Source organism: Lissotriton vulgaris, chromosome 3_1 (genome assembly GCF_964263255.1).
Source record: "Lissotriton vulgaris chromosome 3_1, aLisVul1.2, whole genome shotgun sequence".
Taxonomy (NCBI): Eukaryota; Metazoa; Chordata; class Amphibia; order Caudata; family Salamandridae; genus Lissotriton; species Lissotriton vulgaris.
The window spans coordinates 544259338-544273152 of NC_141689.1; the positions used below are offsets into that span (position 1 = coordinate 544259338).

At 45.8% G+C, this 13815-nt stretch overlaps 1 protein-coding gene across 1 annotated transcript in view; it reads right to left on the bottom strand.

The window, feature by feature from the left end:
• The window catches only part of MCCC2 (methylcrotonyl-CoA carboxylase subunit 2), a 264869-nt gene that overhangs the window by 18983 nt on the left and 232071 nt on the right, over window positions 1–13815 (bottom strand). Inside the window, exon 16 of the mRNA XM_086960805.1 lies at window positions 13468–13553. Coding sequence (XP_086816931.1) covers window positions 13468–13553 — 86 coding nt within the window. The remainder of the gene's footprint in view (window positions 1–13467; window positions 13554–13815) is intronic.

Below are 13815 nucleotides of genomic sequence, written 5' to 3' on the forward strand. Positions count from 1 at the left end.
TTTTCCAAAAATGCATGATGCATACTAAAAAGGTATTTAGGAATCGCAAACGGACGATTTTACCGAATTGCACCGTTTGCGATTCCTAAATAGCTTGATGCATGTGCCCAAAAGTGCTTGCTGCGGAGAGAGGCGAATGAGCAAAGCATCAAAACGCTGCACTCTACATTCATGATCTAAAATTCCTGCAAACCTCGAGGTACCACATGAAGGTGATTCTGGCAGGCACGTCTGAATGTTGGAACCACTTCAAATTCAATAACCACAGAAGGGAACCTACTAAAATACTGCAAGTCAATCAAACTATTCAAGTACCATTGGCTGGAAAAAAACACAAAGGGCATGATTCTCTTTTAGGCCTTCATCTCCAGTCTAATCTGCCACATTCAGGTTTAAGAGCCCAGCATAGGCCGAGGTTTCTTCAAGCCTGGCTGACGGTTCCTGGCTAGGGCCGGGAGGAGGATCGCTGCCACAGTCTGGGCTCAGGAACCAGAGATCAGCACCGGAAGCATCAGTGGAAGAGATCCATGACCAGAACAGACTGCAGAAGACCAACAGCTCCAATACCCAGAAGCCCCAGCAGAAATTATATCACAAAGACACGGGGAGGAAGCAGTGGAGGCTTTTACTGGCTCTGTACAACAAACACAGAAACCGGCAATGACTGTTTCCAAAAACATAAGCACTGGCTTGAATGCATGCATACGGCACATTCAGCATATCTGTAGATGTGCCAATGGAGAACCCTTCTGTTGATGCTGCTCAAGGAATAGTGGAATACAAAGCCAGATTCGTATGGTTCGGTCCAGTTTATTTTTGTTTTTCTTTTCGTATTCATTTGAAAAAACTCTAGGCTACCGAAGCAGGTTAATTAAGTCTCATAAACCTACTTTTGCATTATTTGCCATTTTCTGCCGAATTTCCTATGTGATGAGTGGCCTCTGGCTATGCACATTTTAATTATTATCTGGAGACCTTTTAAATCCACTTAAGAGGAAAAACTCATGTTAGCAAATCTGTCTTGTTTGTGGGAAGAGGGCAAAAGCGTGGGGCAGGAGGAGCTACTTAAGGCTAATTGCAGAGGTCGCTACCCTTCTTCATTCAGGGAACGTGAACAAATAATGTTGTGCATCGAGGAGAGTCTGAGCAACTCTTTCAAATAACCCCGTTGCGTTCTTGCCTATAGAGGCAGGGATGCAAGGAGCAAACTTCTTCCCAAACTCAAGGTGATCCAATAGCCTTGACTTTAAAGTCAACTTATCAGATAGAAACCTTTTTAGACACAACCTGCAGTGTGTCTTTTCCCTGATGTCTGAGGCATTCAACTCGAGAAGGGGCACCTCTCGTTCTTAAGTCAGTCCGCCATTGCTGATGTAAGGCAATAGCAAACATTAGCTCCTGGCCAAGACAACTTGAATGCAGAAATAGTCCATGTAGACCCTGAAGCATCAGCCAAGATCGTGACCACTGTTTACAATGATTTGGGAGGGAAATAAAATGGCTGGAGCCAAGGCACCATCATCAAAAGGCTAAAGAAGGGAGCATCAGCCAATTGTAACAAGTGGTGTGGAATCGGCTTTCTGTCAATCCAGAGTAAAATCCTGATGCACATTTCCTATACTGTGGACAAGCAGTTAAGAAAAGAACAACCTGGGTCCACCAGATCAACTTCACAGCGCAGTGTACTGAGTGGCAGAGACAAATATACTGAAAGTGTAGGGTGGAGCACCGCTGTTTCTACTGGGGATTTTGCGATGTTTTCGTGCCTCCGGGGTTCTCTCCCCGTCTGGAGAGATATTTTTACAACCTACGATAGCAGCTGTACCTGGCTGGGTATAGCTGTCCCCCGGGCACCGTTGTGTGCTGAATCAGCTCTAAGTTTGCCTTTTGTTCATCCACTGAAACGTTCATAACATGTAATTCAAAATAAAGCAATTATTCCTTTGGTTCTGGGCATTTCATTTATTTCTCATGAAATTGTTTTCTTTTTCAAAACATTATTTCCGTTATTTCACGTCATACATCCAATGCATTTCGGCAGTATGGTCTGCCTTCATCAGGGAAATAATTGATCTACAAATTAAAAAATGCACATTTTCAATTATACATGCTGTGTTATGTGTTACATCTTTCTTCAACTTAACTCTATAAATTTCATTCTAATGTCATCTTAACTTCATTAACGGACCCTTCTGAACCTCTACTTTCGGGTTTGTCAAATATATGAAACTAAGTATCCTTCCTCCTTCTCAGTCTATAGCATACATTGCGCGCTGTTGTTGACCACAGTTAACTGCCATTTGTAAAACGGGTTTCACCGTGAAAGCTGTAAGCCTCGCGTTACGCGCTGGTTGTGGTCTATTTTAAACGCGTGTGCGTCTCGTCTAAATATTGCACTAGTGGTGACTACTCCGAGTGCGGGGGAGGGTTATGCTCATATTCTACGCTCTTTTAAGTTGCCTAAGTTAAATGCAATGCGGCTTACCACGGCGTTTCTGTTCTCCGCGCCATTCTTCTACGGACTGGTTCTGTTTCCTTTCGGTGTTACGCCCCTAGCGCCTGCGCATTGTTAAGTTCTCGCGGACCCGTTTTTTTATTACACTAACTTTATTGTTCTAGTTCTATGCTAGGGGATCTAAGCCAGGGCACGTACTGCTAAGTATATTGGCTGCTGAAGCGCTAGCATGATGTTAATGAAAATTACTTTGATTATATACAATGATTATGGCTATGACAAATGCCAAGTTAACTGCAAGAATTATAAATAACAAAGAAACTCTGTCCTTTCATTGAGTCCCCCGGGCTTTAAACTTCCCAACTTATAAATCCAATAGTTCTCTTGTTTTAGCAATTTGTTTTTGTTTATGGAACCTTCCATTCTGGGTAGTGTTTCCAATACACATACCCGTAGTTGGCCAACGTTATGTTGCTTCTCAGTAAAGTGTTCTGCCACACTCGTTTTTTTGGATTTGAGCCTGATTGTGCTTTTATGTTCGTTTATGCGAATTTTCAGTTTGCGTTCTGTGTGGCCTACATAAACGTCTCCACAGGGGCATTTGATCATGTAGATTAAATTACTTGAGTCACATGTTGCATTCACTTTTAGAGGTATGGGAAAACCCTTTTGTGGGTGCGTTATGCTTGATCCTTTAATAATGTTGTTACATGTGTTACAATTATAACACGGGAGACAAATATACATCATTTGAATTTTTTTAAAATTATTATTTAAATTTTCTTTTTTCAGTAATACAATAACCACATTGCTTTAGAACAACATTCAGACCATTCCCCTTTCTGCTGCAACCTCTCCCCCCCTTGCCAGAAGGAACAATTTGGCATTGCCCTGAGGAATTACCGGTGCAGTCTTGGTCTCCAGAATTATCCGTTTAGTTCCACTGCATATCTGACAGTTCTCTGTAGGCTCACCAGCACTCCCATATTTTAGGGCAGCCCCTACTTTCACAGAGTTGCATTTCCGCCTACATGCACATGTCCATGCCTTTTCTACCACGTATTAAATTCCGGAGCACATAGAGCCCCCTCCGCCCCCCCCCCATTCCCCCCATTCCTCCCCCCCCCCCCCCCCCCCCCCCACTGTCCTGCAAGGTTTCTTTTTGCTATTATCAAGCCAAGGGCGACATGTAACCTCCCCAAATGTTAACAGGGAGGCTCCAGGCGTTCAGGGACACCCAAACTCCTGCCTAAAAGGTTTGCAGAGCAGGCCACTTGCACAGCAGGTGAAAAAAAAGTGCCCCTTCGGCACAACCTCATGCGCCCCATTTTAAATAGCATGACTCTGGTCTAGTAGGATCTCTGAAGTGTGTGGAGTCGCACATGCCTAAACCCCACTCGGATCACTACCAATCTCAGGGTTCAAAGTGCTTCCCTTCAATCTTTCTCAAAGTTTGCATAGATCGTATTCCAGTGATGTTTTTAGTCACCTCAGTAGGTCTGGGGAGTTGTTATGGATATTTATGGCCTGGCTTCACAGCACAGCTTTCACCAGACAGGTACGTGAGCATCACTAGCGAGGAGCTTTGGCACAGTCCCATGTTGGGAGCCAGGAGTACATGTTTTGATTGGGCATACGAGAAGTGCTTGCCCTCCACACAGCTGTGATCATTTTGTTTATTTATCTAGCTGTCTGAGCTTCTACGATATTAACACGCCCTAGATAACTAATGGTGTTTTTCTCCTGTAGCAGCATAGATTGGAGGAGGGCAGTAATTAACCCACATGGATGTTAAAGTCTGGCTTGAAAGTGCAACTGTCACCGGATCTTTTAACCTATACCTATTTTATGTTACAGTTCTTTGCTTCTACACAAATATATATCAATTTCTATACTATTTCTTGTAATGTTCAATATTGCCATACAATATTCCTTTAAAGCCAAACCTATTGGCATTGCCACTGATTGCTTTATATGCAGGAGAAATAGCCTGCCTTGCTAAGTAATCTGTCTTCTACTAGCGAAGGGGTCATCGATCCCTGTAAGTTCCCATATGTGTGTATGCGGTGCATTTCAAGTGTATAGGTATCAAAAGGCCTCTTTTCCCACGTGGAGTGCGGCCCATGGGAATATGACCCCTCTCTTCACAAATCCCCCATGGTACTGATTCCAATTGTGTACCACCTAGTGAGGCATGTGAGCCCCCTGACTTCAGCGAGAGCTGCACTGTCCCACAATGGAGCCCCCGGTGTTAATTTTCTGTTCTACTCTAGGTATTTTGTGGTCGCACCCAGGTGTCAACCACTACTCTGAGTGCCTTGTGAGTCCACACGACAGAGCACATCATACAAGATTGTCAGGTATCCTCCCCAATTGCCCTGCTGTCAGGTCTCAGGAGTGGCTCCTCCTGTGAAAGCCCATTCATTGATCACAGTAAGCTGCAATATAGCCTTATAGCCGGCCGTAGCGGGCTATACCGGCTATTAAAGGCCCGCTGAATCGTTAAAGGCCCGAGCCGAAGGCGAGGGACTTTAACGAGACGGCGGGACTTAAATTGCCGGTATAGCCCTGCTACGAAGGGCTATAAGGCTATTAGAATATTCTGCCACTAGAGGGCAGAATGTTCTAACAAATTAAACAAAGGGTTCTCGAAGCTCGAGGGGATATAAAATCCCTTGAGCTTGGAGAAGCCTTTGTAGAACATTGGAATGTTGCTCTGCGGGCCTTTACCAGCCCGTAGAAGCAGGGAGCACTCCATTGTCTGCAATGGAGCTCCCAACATTCCAATGTTCTAATAGTACTTACGGATACCTAAGAGTGCAGTACCCCCCCGCTCGTAGACTTCCCTCTTAAGTTTGGCTAAGGCAATCCATACGGCCCCCTCATTCCACAGGAGGCGGTTAAGCTATGCCTCCACCCTGCCAAAGAACTCCTTGGGGATCTTGAACAGGGCATTTTAGAGTATGTCGAGAAAGTTTTCAACCTGTACAAAGCTGCATTACCCAGCAGGGACATGGGGAGTGGCCTCCAGTGATTAACATACTCCTTGAACTGGTCCAATATTGAATAAAGCCTCACTTTCGGGAACTGGTCAGGGTCCTTGACTATATAAATGCAAAGGTACCAAAAGCCCTCTTGAACTGTGACCATCTGGCCGATTCGGGCCGTGTGATTCGCTCATTCAGTAAGCGACTACAACAGGGATTTCTCCCAAATTAATTTGTGCCCCAGTAATTGTCAAACAGTTGAAAGACTCACAGGACTCTAGGATTTGCTTTGTCAGGTTGTGCGATGTACAGGAGGATATCAACTGCATTTAGTAATATATGCTCATTCCACTTCTTTCCATGCCATGCACCAGTAGATCCTCCCCAACCCAGCAGGCAAAGAGCTCCAGTGCCAGGGCAAAGAGCATCGGGGAAGAGTGGGCAGCCCTGTCAGGTCCTTATGTGAAACAGGAAATAGTTAGACCAGATCTTATTAACCCTCACCCAGACCCTCTGCAGCTGATACAATACTTTCACCGATTTTATGTTGTTGGGCCCTCTGCCCACCCTCTCCAACACCCCCCCAAATATGGGACTGTTCCAGGGAGTCAAATGCCTTGACCGCATCCAAGGACATAAGCACTGTGGGTTGAGATATTCCATTGGCTCTTTCTATGCAGCCAAACAGGAGTCTGATATTCAGTCTCGTTCCCCTTTGAGCATAAATCCTGACTGATCTGGGTGTACCAAATCTGTGATCACCACGAGACAGACAGGTGGCTGAAATTTTGGCCAGCACTTTGCTCCCTACATTATGCTGCACGATGAGCCTAATAGACACGCACTCAGTTGGAGGCTTGCCCTCCTTAAGTATTGCTATTATTGTGGCCTTTGAGCAAAATCCAGTCCTCTTTTGCTTCTTACATCATATGGATGTAGGGTGCTAACATAGCAGCCATTCCTTCATATAGTTTGATGAGGAGGCACTTTTCCTTTTCGGACTGCATATCTTATAGTCTTAATTATCTCCACTTATTTAATATCTTCGATCTATCTATAACTCCAGCGCCTTTTCCCTGGAGAGGTCAGAATCTTAATGTCGTGGAGGAACGCCAATCTCTCTTTAAGGGTCTTGACTCCCAAAAAGCTATATAACGCAGTGTAGAATCTCACAAATCTCTACTGAAATCTGCCCGTCCCCTAGGGTTTTTGCTACCAAGCAGCTATATAACGCGGTGTGGAATCTTGCGAAATCTGCCAGTCCCTCTAGCGCAACCCTCAGGGTCTATCTGCACCCAATTTCTTTCCCTCTCTTACTCAACCATGCCAAAAGCACCTCACCTTTTTCTAACCTTATATAGCCTATGCAGGGCAGCAAAGGCAGTGGCCCTGGCTTTATGGCTTTATTTTTCAGGGGGTCTCGGAATTGTGCCTGCTTAAGTCAAACTCGATGGCCCACCTTAGTTTCCTCAGTCACCACCTCAGAGAGTTCTAGTTCAAAGATGTATTGTTCTAGGTAGTCAGCTTGTTTCATCTTACGTTTTTTGGACCCAGGGAGCAATGCCATGGCATGTCCCCTCAGGGTTGCCCAATAGGCTTCCCAGGCAGTGGCTGAAGATTTCACTGAACCAATGTTTTCTTCAAAATAGTACTTAGTTGCTTCTTTCAGCTTGCTTTCTATGTCTCAATGCTTAAGGTAACATGTGTCAAAGGCCCAACCCCCTCTAGCTGCCACGTTATGGTTCCTGAGTGTCACTATTAAGGAGAGTGGTCCGAGATCACATAGGCTAGCATTTTGGGAATTGAGGGAATAAACTTCTATGGTTTGATAGGGGAGGAGATAGTCAATACATGAGAAAATGCAATCTGCACCAGAATAAAAAGAATACGGGTTCACGTCTAGTTTTCATGTTTGCTAAACATCTCTAGAATCCAGTGCTTAAAGAAAGCCCCCGAAGGGGTGTGGGGGATGGGTCATCCTGCCTTCCTTTATGTAGGGACTGCTTATCTAGTTCATAGCACAAGGTGGCATTAAAATTTCCCCCTACGACTAACACCTCACCGGTAAACTAACCAGCAAGGCTCTCATCACTAAGATTTTTTTTTCGGTGGTACATTTACAGAGATTAAGCTGGATGCCATCCCACATTCCCATTTAGGCTACATAATGCCCCTGTGGTCTGTCCAGGTTTCATGAGAAATATAAGGTGTTGATTTTCTCACGAGATGGTTCATCCCTTGTGAGTCAGTCATATATGCAGAGTGTGATAATAGTTTGTAATATTGAAGGTGTCTGTCGTGCAACATCACAATATCTGGGCCTTGTTGTTTAAAAATATGTGTCACTATTCCACTTTTTATCTTTCAGCCCAATAAAATGTATATTCAATGAAAGTACTGTCAATCTACCTTCCACTTTGTGTCTTATATCTACATTGAGTCTATTTGTGTACCTTCGTCCAATAACCTGTGTTAGAAATGGCGATTTCCGGTTGGCTAAGGCTTGCTCCAAAGCCAGGCAGAAACCACCACTCTAGTCAGGGCAAGGGAGTTACACGCCAAAGATAACCCCTGATCACCCTCTAGGTAACGTGACGCGAGCAGCAAGGCTAATCCCAGAAGCAATGTAGGTTAAGTATTTGCGCACACACCCACCAGCAACAACATCCAAGGCCCCCCATAAAAGGAACTCCACACAAGGTATATATAAAAATAGCCTTTGTATTATACCAAACACATTATATAATAAACACACACTTTTCAGTGTGCCATAGACACGGGCAGAATTTACAGGGGATTATATACATGGTACAGGGCCACATTGACCTCTGTCAGGAATAAGCACTTTTAGAACTAGCCGTTGGTAGAATTAGCACTTTGTAGGTGTAACACTTTTAGAACATAGAACATATAATAACTGGCGGCGGGTACGAACCGTGCCTTCCGTTCTTGTGGCGTGGGACAATGCGGGTGACCTCCTCGGTAGACCGGAGCGGGCGGGAGGCAGCCAGCACGCTACAAGCGTGCGAGCATTTCTCGCCTCCCAAGGGGGCTCCGGGCTTTTTCTGAGGCTGCGCCGACCCAAAGGTTTGCGGCTCAGAGGAGTAGGGGGCAGGGTGCGGGCGGCCCAGCGAAGTGGACACGGCTCAGAGGAGAGCGGCGCACCTCGAGGCATGGGCGGCCAGGCACGGGCTGCAAAGGGGGGCGAGCGAGGCATACTTCAGGTGGGGTTCTAGCGGCACCTGGAGGTCAGACAAGTCCCAGCAACTTGGCAGGGAAGGCACAATAGAGTCCACTGGTCCTGGGACTCTGGTCAGGGGGCGAGCTCAGTATCAAGACCTTGGAGATAGTTTTAAGCACGAAATATGAAATGTAGCACACAACCAGTAACCACTGGTAAAAGGTAAGGACCACCTTCGCAACCCTAACCACCTTAGGAAAATATCACGCAGGGAACCATGAACTCAATAGCATAACTAGACTAGGAAAAACAACCACCTAAGCATAAAAATACATTTAGGGGTATAGGCCAGAAACTTTACAAATGATGCATAAAAACACATCCAGAGGTGTCAGAACGCAGGGTGCGCAAAACATACTACACACAGTATATTTCCTAACACCCCAAGCATTAGCGCATGAATCATAATAGCACATAAATCACATTTAGCGCACAAATCACAAAACTCACATCAAAGTCCAGGTCGCGCCACTGCGCCAAAATGTAAACGTAGCAGCTGCCCACTACTGGGGACAATAGCAAGGGGCCTAAAAGCTGCAGCTGGCACTAAGTGCTGCGCAGCTGGGGAAGGCCAAGTAGGGATGAAAGAATGCGACTCACTCCCAAGTCCAAAGTACATGTCCTAGAAAGGAAAACCTAAACGAAGCAGCTGCCCACAAATTGCTGGGCAGCTGAGGACAAGACTGCGACAGGGGCTCTCACTAGCTCCTCAGGACCCAAAACTGCGCCAAAGGCTGGAGCCCTCTAGACTCTGAGAATAAACACTTGCCCATTGTTGGAGCCTTCTAGGCTCTGAAAAATAATGGGGCCTCGTGGGAGTCATCTGGGTCTCGGCAAATAACTCATCTACCCCGGGGAGCCATTGGGCTCTAAAAACAATAATGCAGAAATGGGGGGAGAGGCTCTGGACCTCTAACGTAAATATGTACTCAGCGATGGGGCCACGGGGCCCAGCCCAGGCTTCTCTGGCCCCTCACGGGCTTTACAGCAACTTCTCAGGGGCAGGGGGAGCCACCTCGGCTCCTCAACAAACATGCCCCCAACGTTGGAGCGGCCCACTGAGCACCCGGGGCCGCTCTGACTCTGTGCCTTTTACTGGCACAACCAACAGATCTGCTACCATGTCCCCTGCCCAGCCCTTACTCACTGGGCTCAGGCGCAGGGGATGCCTCCTCTCGTGACGCGGGGGGGGGGGCAATGCGGCACGCTCCCCTGCCCAGCCCTAACTCACCAGGCTCCGGGGACTTCTCCTTGTTGGCAGCCAACACTGGACTCCTCTGCCGGGGCTCTCCCTCAGTCACGGGAGCCCCGGCGGCTTCACTGAGGCGGCGGGTGTGTCTCTCTCTCCCTTCTGAGAGCCCCGCTGGTGGTGGCAGCTTTTTCTGTGGCGCAGGGCTTCCCTTTACCTCCGGGAGCCCCGCGCTGCCATAGGCCCTTCACCAGGGCCCAACGTGGCATGGCACAGCTTCCCCCAGGCAGGGGGAAGCGGTAACAACGTCCTCCCGGCCCCGCCCACAACCAGGCGGCTGGCCGGACATTGGCTTCCGGTGCTTCTCCCGGGCCGCGGCGGTGAACTAGGGGCACAGATGAGGGGTGGGCACCCTCGAGATATAAAATAAGAGTAAAAACGTTGTAGGCACCCATTAAGGATGCCAATAAGCGGGGTGAGCACCTGCAGAATTTATGAATTTATGACATAATTCAAAGACGCAGGGTGGGCACCTGCGCACTGGGCACAATGCAGGGTAGGCTCCTGCCACTTAAATTGTCTAAATAAATGGGCAATAATGGCAAAGAAGCGCCCCAGGCGCTAGGGGAGAAAGAACTCCAGTTCCACAGAGCAACTGGGGAAAAACAAGGGAAAGTCCTGGCCATAAAGACATGGAGCAACCAGCTCATCACAGGCGGTGGAGCCAGCATTGTGGGGGGAAAGCCCAGCCCTATTCAGGTCTCAGGTGCACTTCTCCCCAGCCATCAAGATGCAGATCTCCCATTCACCACCGGGGCAGACCCATCCTGACTCCAGGAGCCTGGCACCCCAGCCAACCCCAGCCAATCACAAGCTAGCACATTCACTGCACAGACAGGCCAACTTCTAGAAGTGGCACTTCCACACTAGACACAATTACGCCGCACACATCATCGCGCAGCATATAATCACACAAGGCCGCACATACCAAACTTGCACTCCCCACGCATCAGGAATTACCATGGACACACACATTCCCCATGCATTCCTATGGGAGGGCAGGCCAATCTCACACACACACTCAGAGCGCACGCACTTTACACTGCGCCACAGTGCTAAAGTGCGCAAAGACCAGAAATCATTATAATTATGTAACACTAAAAGGCAAAAAGTTCAGGGGTGAACCTCCAGAAGGGCCAAGTCCAACACCCTGCCTATAGCCCCTTGGCAGATAGGTTGAGTGGAGCCCCATGATCGGCGTGCAAGTGGGCCAGTTTAATGGAAATGTAACTAACAGTACACACCCAAACCCCCCCACTCACCTCCCTGGCTGGCAGGGTACCCGTCACTCCTTACAACTCATAGACTATAGAATAAAAACAGTTGGTTGCTCTTGTAACTTAGAACTTTCTTTTATAACCTCGCCTTTCTTGGATGCATATATACCTCGCTTGAGTCAGTGTAGGCAATGAAGTTTGTACCATGTTGGAGCAGTGCTATGCTTTCCATCGGGCTCCGCTTGTGTGCAAGGTCGGACAGCAGGAAACAGGGTGATCCATCCACCCTGCCGCCACTGCCTGTACTTCACGCCTGTTTCATTAGTGCAGATGTGCCTCCGCCCTCTGAACCGTCGTCACACGGCCCTCTGTCATGTAGCCTACTCTCTCCCCATTTTTGAGTTTGAGATGCCTTTCCCCCACCACAAGGCAGGGAAGATGCCTGGGGCATATAAGAATGTCAGCAAGTTACTTGCTGGTTCCAGTCTCTCAGGTCCACCTCCACATCAATTCTGTGGGGTTGGTCCATTCTTGTTTACAGTTCATTTCCTTGCTACTATACACCATCCATGGGCCCAATCCAAGCTTCAATAGGAGTTAGAAAAATCCATGCCTTATCTTCCAAATCACTCAAAGCTTTGAAGGGAACATCATCAGTAAAGGAATGAAGGATAGTAAAAAACGTATGGGCACTAGACACTGATGAGCGGTCCAACAGTTGGGAGAGCTAATAATAAAGGGGCCACTTCCAGGCTGGAGGGGGAGAAAGAACAGTCTTATTTGTCCAGTAGGTTGCAACAGAACGCCTCCTGTGAGATTGTGCAGAGTCCGCGAATGCAAAAGACATATTGGGCAGCAAGAAATCAGTACTATCTGGGCTTCTATCACCTCTGAGGGAGTGCCGGTGCCATGAGAAATCCACAGCATAACGGATGCAATGGTGATAACACTCATACATATGGGTAGAAAAAAGTTGATGCATCAATTATTGTAATAGTAGGAAAAGTAACATTTTTAATCATTCAATTTCTACACAAATAGATTCATATTTACCCATTTTACAAAGCAAGGCACCCTTATAAAACAACTTATGCTAAATTCGTCTAACAAAGGCTCAATTTCAAATTATTTGAATACAATTTACTCCCGAGTATTCGGACTGCCTCACCACCTATATTTGTTACCTATATAAGGAAAAATGATTTAGCCTCGTACACCAGTCTACATTTTAATTAACTGAATGCACTTCACTACTACTTTTGTTAGTAGCATCGAAACACACAAAACTAGTGAATGCACCCGTGACTCTTGTCTACAAAATACACATACGAACAAGGGCTCAATAATAAAGGTTGTTTGGTTTAGAACAAGCTCCTGGCTTTGGAATTTCACCAACTCCACAAAATCAATCTTAGTTATCATGGATTTCTATTTCTGATTGGTATTTCCTATCAACTGAATGTTTTACATTCACGCCCACCAAATAGATATGCTGAACGAACATGTCTTATAAAGCTGATTTATGTTTGTCATATTCCACATAAGGACCTTTAAATAATGTAACAAACAAGGCTCATGTGGAAAGTTAAAGCATTCCTCAACTGTAGAATTAATTTACAATTACCTTAGTGACCCTAATAAAAAATGTTTTTAAACCATGGAGTAACCTGTACTATATGGTTTCTTATTAATATATGATACTTTTCTAATCTTATGGACTTGGTAAGAATACAATCACAAACACCTGGTCTGGATTTTGAAAAACATCTCAAATCTTGGCATTTATATCACTATAAACTCTGTGTCATAGCAAGGGTATCAGCGACCCTAGTGCAAACAAGTAAAAAACGCTGCGACTCAGTAGAAGACACGCAAAGTGCCCTAACCCCAAGGAACTGTTGTCACTGCACTCGCATCAATAATAAAAATTAACTTCCTTGCTAGTGGCAATTATGTTGTTCCTCTGGAATTACATTTGGCCACAAGCAACTTAACTTTTGAAGTTAAATGTACTGTACTGAAACTTCAGGTCCTTCCCCCAACAGTGCTCAGAATACCAGTTAGTCTGTGCAAATTACGAATGTATGAATACATGCAAATATATGGAAATTATGCCAACTATGACAATGTCTGAGTGTAATTTATGTATTAAAAAATTTGAAAGTAAAGTCCAAAACTATAGGTTTGAGAAGCAGTCTGGAAATGTGATTGTAAACATTGAAGAATGTCACTGCTGTTGTTCTGTTTAGTGCTTCAGTATGTATTTAGTGCAACAATTTGGTGAAACCACTCAACCGATCTCAGGGTATTTTTCTTACCTTGCGCTTGAGTAGTACGGATTTCCCTCTTCTTCAAATCTTTTTATAATTGGGTCTTTTACTGCTGCTTCTTCAGCTTCAGAAAACTGCAAAAAACAAACGATAATAATTTTAAAAAGAACTGTTATGTTGCTGTATGGTACTGTATCCAAGTATTTTACTTACTAATAATGCAGATTTGGAAGACCATTGTTCTAACCCACATACTATTAGGTACCCAATTTTCAATTTAGCTGCCTCGGTCTGTGGACACATTCAAATCAAGAACTCATTTGGAACTGTTCACTCCCTAAACTAAGGACTGAACACCTTCTTAAGTTATTTCAAATGAGAGCTCGGGGTATGTGC